This window comes from Rhea americana, unplaced genomic scaffold (assembly GCF_003343005.1).
Source record: "Rhea americana isolate MKP2758 unplaced genomic scaffold, rheAme1 scaffold_0, whole genome shotgun sequence".
In the NCBI taxonomy this organism is placed as follows: Eukaryota; Metazoa; Chordata; class Aves; order Rheiformes; family Rheidae; genus Rhea; species Rhea americana.
The window spans coordinates 10,190,765-10,198,119 of record NW_028185037.1 but is presented as its reverse complement, the minus strand read 5'-3'; the positions used below and the strand labels follow the sequence as shown (position 1 = coordinate 10,198,119).

Here is a 7,355-nt window from a genome sequence, read left to right as displayed (position 1 = left end):
ATCCATACACAGAGTGCAGCTGTGTACTCGCAGGCCGACCCGCACAAGAAATCAGAAGATAAAAAGTCCCCCCGAGAGAGCCCAGCCTGTCTCGTCTATAACAAGCTGAAGCAGCGTTTTCAAAATGACTCTGTGGGCAGAGAGCCGAGTTCGCCGAGATGAATTTTGGGCTCAGAGCACACAGACATAATCATTACCAAAATGCCTCGCGAGCCCTTCTCCACGGCGTTACTGCGGCTCGCCCTACGTCGCGAGGYGCGCTCTCTCTCAGCCCCGGCCCTCCGGGTACCGAAGCTGCTTGCTGCCGTTCTCTCTCGGTACGATGCCGTGTTTTTCCCCGCGGTTGTGAGTAACAGCTGCTRGGGCTGTTATTTGCACATGCCCGTATCTCCGGTTGCTCCCTAGGTGAGATATTATGCCCACATAAAGGTATGAAATACACAGTAGTTTGTTGTGAAACTTTTGTATGAAAGATGTAATATAACAACATATAATGGTATCGTTCTTATGTTCTTCCGCTCGTGTCTGACAGGACACATTCAAGAAACTTCAGGAACACGGCAGGGCTGATCGAGAAGTCACTCACACCGCAGCAGTGCAGAAGAAGACAAATGAGCAGGCCTTCTCCGGACACCCTGCTTGCCTTTCACCACCAGCGTGCATTTATTCCTCAAGTCATACCATACTCGTATTTACTTCGATGATTTATAAACATCCCATGTTCCAGAAGCTTCTAATTAACCCATTTATTTACCGTTGTTAACGGATGTTCAGAGAGTGATTTATCGYACAATACCGGATCACACCAACGTATAAATCTAGCCAATCGAACTGGCAGACTCTCTTGGTAAACATCTGCTGCTGCTAGTAGATGAGACTTCTCATCCTAAATCGGGTATTAATGCCCTGCAGACTGTGGCTGAGGCATTATTATTTTCTTCTCCTATTATCTGCACATGTAGCTTACATTCTTATCTACAGCACTGTTATTTCCCTCATTAAAAAAAAAAATAGTAGTGAGATACTGCCTTGGATTTGGGGTATATATTTATCCTGTCTGAGAAAAGAGGAAATCAATAGCCCCAAAGAACTTCTCACACAAGCCCCTTTTAATTTACCTCTGGTTTTCTATAGTTTTGAGAGCAACACCAGTCCCTCAGACATGCTGCAACAAAATRATCTTAAACTTTATTAGAAAAGTCACACTGGGGACCTTGTCTATCTTAGAGACATGGCCAAATTGCTACACCATAAATAAGTGAATGAGACTCGGCATCGCCGCTTCGGGCGAAACACTGAATTGAAACCTCGCAACAGCAGAGTTAGATCCAAGAAGCACTACAGGTATCTCTACAGCAAGGTTTTAAACACCACTTAGAAACATTCCCAGTAATGTGCACTCCTAAATTCCTGGAAGGGACCCTGGCATCACTTCTAGCCCAGGTCGGCTGAACCCATACCAATTTACTGCTAGGTGTAGACAGTCAGCACGGGCCAGAGACCATCCACATGGGCAGTTCACAGGCAGCCTCGCTGTTCAGGAGGCTGCTAAAGCCCAGCATGGACACAGGCCAGTCCCTGCCACCTGGGCTCAGAGTCACAGACTAGGTTTAGCATTACTAATTTTATAATATAATTACAGCCTTTCAGTTTATGCTTGTTGCTTGATTTAATTTGCATGGACAAAAATACTAAGGACACATGGATAAATACAGTTTTAAAAGGCTTTAAATTCTTAAGGTGAGAGTCATTTGGGGACTGTTAAATTGTTCTTTCTGCTGTAGTTATGTTCACTTTATGTCTGTCTAAAAAAAAAAACAGTATTTTAGTTTTGTGTTGCACCTGCAATGAAAGTGATGAAAGTGGCTGTTGTAAATATGGCCTGTATTCTGCTCAAACGTTAAAAACAGCAATAATAATAATAAAAAAATCAATTCTTAAGTTATTGCTTTACTATACTCTTTACTCAGAACAACATTTTGAAGATGGACCATCCGTGAAAAAAAGTGTGCTCCAAACTCCCTACATAGCAGCATTTTCCAGACCTTAGGTCAGTTTGAGGAGGAAAAGAAATATGAGTAACACTTATGGGAATGGGAAGCAAAACTGCATCAACATTACGTTATTTCCAAATAAATGAGAAAAGGAATAGGATAGCTCGAGAAAGGTGATATGCGTTAAACAATTAGGTCTATTAAGGAAATTCTAGGAGTTATAAGATTTCCCTTCAGGACTCACTGTGTATTAGCAATCAAGAGAGAAACAAGAGAGATGTGCATGACTGCTTTTGATTTTTAATTAACGCTTTCATCTGGAGTATAGCATCCTTCTTTGCTGTTCCAGTCTCTAGTGGTCACTTCCCAAGCTGTAGTTTCTCATACAGAAAACTAAAAGGTACTGCGCACTCCTAACAGCTCTGTTGTTAGATCTGGGTCTACAATACACAGCAGTGTACTGTGCTGTAAGCACCTGGGTATACTGATACACTTCTCTTTCACTGGCTTGAGGGAAACCTCTACAGATTCAAGGGGAGGACTTTGCARTTTCCCCATAAGACTGGTTAACTCTCATTACTCAAGCTGGTTTCTCAAACTCTGTGAAACAACTGCCCTTACAACTTGAAATAAAAAGAAAAAAAAGAATAGAAAAGCATCATATGTTATAGTTGCATGTGCTCCTAGCATGCACCTATTGTAAATACTTAAGAATTAGTGCAGATAAGGCACATGCAAGAAACATTTTGCGAAATAAATGATGCATACATTTAAGGATTGCTTAAAAAACATGGCTTAACCTCATGTAGGTGAAGAAAAAAGAGTGTTCTTTTCAGGAACTACATCTTGTTTGAGCAGAAATGCATTAAGTCAAAATTGGAAAGATATGACTGGGAGCAATGCAACAGCATATCTATGCCATGATATTTATGTATTATATTGCATACCCCTGTTATTATGTCAGCTCAGTTACTCACTTCTGTCTCCTAATGTTATCAAGCATGCAAGGTACACGAAATATCAACTAAAGAAAATCAGATACTTGAAATATTTTTTGCAGCTCCTTCTTCCAACACAATTCCATTTTTTATATACAGTGAAAGAAGCGCAACAAAATGTCGTTTCCATTACCTTACCCTATTTGAAAAGTCCCCCACAGCTGTGCTGTACTGTGACAGCATTAGAGTTTAGACAGTTCTTTGATTCTGCACATTTTCCCCTATTTAAATACTAGTGCACTAGCGTCTGAGTACTGAGATTGTAAATGAGTTACACTTAACAAGCTATTTCCTATCTATTGAGCCAAACAGCAACACACGTATCTTTGGAGGATTAAAGGAAACCTTCTTTGTCAAGATGCTAGTTAGGAGATACAGGCAGAACAGGCACAGGGAGCTGGGGTGGCAGTCTACATAGTCCCTGAAGCTTTCCATAGACAGGATGAAAAATAAGCTCTGGCAAAATCATTAAGCTACTCCGATTAACTCCAAGCTGGCTGAATTTGACTGAGTAACTGCTTTTCTAATATTTTAAGATCCTATTTGCCAGGCTGGACACTAACTTACGTAAATGAAGAAAGTGAGGTAAGGCAAGCCATTGAGTTTAAGAGGGATGTCATAAATAATATGTTTCAGGAGTATCAAAACAATCACACATCCTACTGCTTCTCCTTACTAAATGAAGGGCAAGATCAATATATTGGTTCACAGAACTTGTGGAATAATATAGGCTAGAAGGGACTTTCAGAGATTATCCAGTCGCTCCGTGAGAGAAATCAGCTTTGTAAGAGCATATACAAACAACACAGATACAAGTAAAGTGCTCTTCTAGATCAATTCTAGATTCTGTAAAACAGCTGTCAAAACTAGCTTTAGTAAGAATAGCAATCTAAATTAGAAAGAAGATGGATATCCTACCAAAAATTCATGTGAATCCCAAGAAGTATTTTCTAAAAACTGCTGATGACCATGTGAACTCCCTAACTTGAGYCAAGATGCTGGAGAGAATAATGAACCATGAAAATTCCTAAGTATTTTGCCACAAACTCAGTTACTGAATAACAGATGAAGTATCAGGGCAACAACCTGCAAACATTGAGGATGTAATAATAAACAGTATCATCTCATAAAAATAAGTTTTAATATTAACAACTTAATTTCACATTATTGCATATTAACCTTTCTTTTTCCAAAGTTCAAGAAATATTTTTCAAGCCCTATATTAATTACAAAGATAAATTTATTCTTCTTCTTTCTTCTGCACTGACGGCAGGGCTTTTGTTTTAACCCKATTTCGCTTTCTTTTTCTTTTTTTCTTTTCAGTAGAGGGCTCTTGGCTCCCCTGTGTTTTCTTTTTCTTCTTCAGACAGCTGAGAGGATTGGGGCCACCTGCCCTTTTACGTTTTCTTCTTTTTTCACCTTCTTGCTTTGCTAGTCCTTCTTTTTCTTTAAGTTCCACAATACTTTGTTTTTGGTGCTCTGGGACAAGTTGATTTGTCTGCAACATCTGAACAAATGCCAGAGATTTAGGAGAAGGTTTGTCGAGCACCATAGTGTTCTGAATAATAAAGAGAAGAGGAACGCCAGCCTTCTTTTTCACTTTGTTTGCTAAATCCTGGTCCTGTAAAATTAAATACTTCAGTCAATATTTTGGAATTAAACAGTATTTGCATCAAATGCTAGATTAAGTGTCTTATCTTTTTTATAATAAATTTTATCTCTGGCAGCATCTTTCAGAGCCATTTAAATTTCAACTTCTATCCTTCTGATTAGCTGTACTCCTGACAGAAAATTAATAAAGTGTTTCCCTTCCCCTTCTATGTGCATATGTATATTTTTTGAGGAAAAGTCCCAGCCCATGCTCTTTACTATAGGACTTTACAAGAAGTAACATAATTTCTTCCATAAGAAGTAATTTTAAACTCCTTGTACCKTATGTAAGTATACAGAATGCTACTGTAAACCATTTTATTTACTGTATATATTTTATACAGTCACAACAGTAGACCTAAGAAAAGACATGGTGTCTTACTTGCACACAAGTTTTACCTTGATTTTTCAGTAATAAAAATAAATAAATTCATAATTTTCAAAATCTGCAACTGAATACTGGTTTAACACAATGCAATTTCACTTTACAGATTAACGTGCACAACAGAGTTTGGTGGGGGAAGGTGTGCACATGCAAACACAAAATGTTTTTGTTCCTACTCAATATACACATTAACACTCATCAGTTGCTTTCTTATATGTCAACAGCTATTCTGTATGTTGTTTACACTTTCTGCTAAACTGTAATTAATAAGCTTCTTGAGGAAAACAAGCTAGTGGCACAAGTAAAACCAAAATATTCCCCGTTTCATAGTCTGTAAGTATATTTAAAGGCAAGTGAGACTTAAAGATCTGTTTCCACAAGTATTTAAAATCTCATAATCAAGGTTTCTGCAGCTTTTCTTATCCTTAGGTACAAAAGATCACTTTAAAATGAAATAGAGTTACATCTGCTATGAGCATTTACCTGTGTAGCAATAAAGAAGTGATGAGGATTGCCTTCCTCAATCATGGAAAGTAAACAGGCTGAACCACTCACGGGATTCTTGACGTGAGAACAGTTTCGAACTTGAAATCTTTGGGCAATTAATTTTGCTCCATACAGTGCTTTCCCCAAAGATTCCAGTTCTTTTAGAACACATCTGAAAAGCAAAGGTAACATTGATTTCTAAACAAAAAAATAACTACAGAATTTTTACAAGAGCAGAAGATTGTCATTATGAATTCTGATCCGTAAGAAAGAATGAACAATGCCCACCTGTTCAGGCTGTATGATTTGTAAATGGCACACAGTCATCTCAAAGGGACTAATCTGAAAATCTCAGCAGGATTTCCCTGATGCCAAACAAGGCTGATCAGTAGTAAGTCATGTTAGATGGATTTTAAAATATTTTATATTGGTGAAAACTAATTCCTTACAATTCTGCTTGGATATCACCTCACAAAGGAAATAATATTGTAACAGACAAAACAAAAATACTTAAAACTAGCGAAAATTGATTAATCACTGCATGCAAGTTAAATTCTACATTAATGTTTGATCTTGCTTCAAATTTGCTATCAGATTCTGACTCATGCAAAAGAAGAATGACATTATTCTTGCAATTTAAAACCTGAATATTGATGACAACAATATTCCTGTAAGACAATAAAATGCAATTCTAAAATGTTCCTCTTAGCATGACTTAAAACTGTCAGGTATGCACAGCACAGTATAGCAGTCAACAAGGATGCCAGCTTGGATTCTAAATGCAAGAAACTCAGAAATGATCAGGAGCTAAAAATCTAACTCACTTAGCCCACTGAGCCTTCCCATTAAATGTGCAATACAGCCCTGCAATACAGCTTCAAGGATACAGTAGCACGGCACTCATCAAAAGAAGTAGGCATTCCAAAAACCTCTTTAGAACTATTATTTAGATACTAGCATCTCCATAATAACTGAAAGATACTAAACAAAATCATATTCTTCCCAGAGAAGAAAGTTTAGCCTTTGAGGACAGTCTTTGTGGGGACTTTAACCTGTACTTTAAAAAGACTCTCAGAGTAATCCCAACACATTTATTTGGAAAATCTCTGATCACATTACAGAGGTGCTTTCTGACCAACCTGGCATTCTGACAGGGTGGGTGGGATCAGTTCAGCTGCTAAAGTCCAAAATGGGTCAAAACAACTAGCAGATATTGCTGAAGGAAGCAAGAAGTACTTTTGCTAAAACATGATTAGAATACACTTTGGATCAAAATGATTCATCAAAACTTTTAAAGTTATGGTCAGATTATAATTTGATACTTTCTACTGTTTAGAAGAATGCGTCAGTTCTATATACCTTTCAAGACAGATCACCAATTAACTTTTGATGCCAMAGATTTTCACCTTCCTGATATTTTCAATAACTGTACCTGCTTCAGTGACAGCTGGCTGGCTATTCTGTTACTGCAAAAATCCAAGCTATTGAGCTTTTATCATTACATCATAATTAAGGTCAAGCAAAATAATAATATTCCAAGGCAACTTAGATTCCTGGCCTTCATATTTTACTTGCTCATCATCATTGTTTAGCACATCTTTGTTTTCCCTTGAAAACAGCTGCTTAGGTTCAACAAGCGCAAGCATAAAGTCCTGCACCTAGGGAAAAATAACCCYWGGCACCAGGACAAGCTGGGGGCTGACCTGMTGGRGAGCAGCTCTGCAGRGAAGGACCTGAGAGTGCTGGTGGATGACAAGTTGACCATGAGCCAGCAGTGTGCCCTTGTGGCCAAGAAGGCCAATGGTCTGCTGGGGTGCATTAGGAAGAGTGTGGCCAGCAGGT

General features: G+C 38.3%; 1 protein-coding gene across 1 annotated transcript in view; it reads right to left on the bottom strand.

Annotated features, from left to right (window-relative positions):
* Positions 1-1,942: 1,942 nt before the first annotated feature.
* The window catches only part of UTP23 (UTP23 small subunit processome component), a 6,711-nt gene continuing 1,298 nt past the window's right edge, over positions 1,943-7,355 (bottom strand). The window contains exons 2-3 of the mRNA XM_085311374.1: positions 5,511-5,685; positions 1,943-4,613 (exon numbers count right to left, since the gene is read on the bottom strand). Of these exons, the coding sequence (XP_085167500.1) occupies positions 4,233-4,613; positions 5,511-5,685 (556 nt within the window). The 3' untranslated portion in view covers positions 1,943-4,232. The remainder of the gene's footprint in view (positions 4,614-5,510; positions 5,686-7,355) is intronic.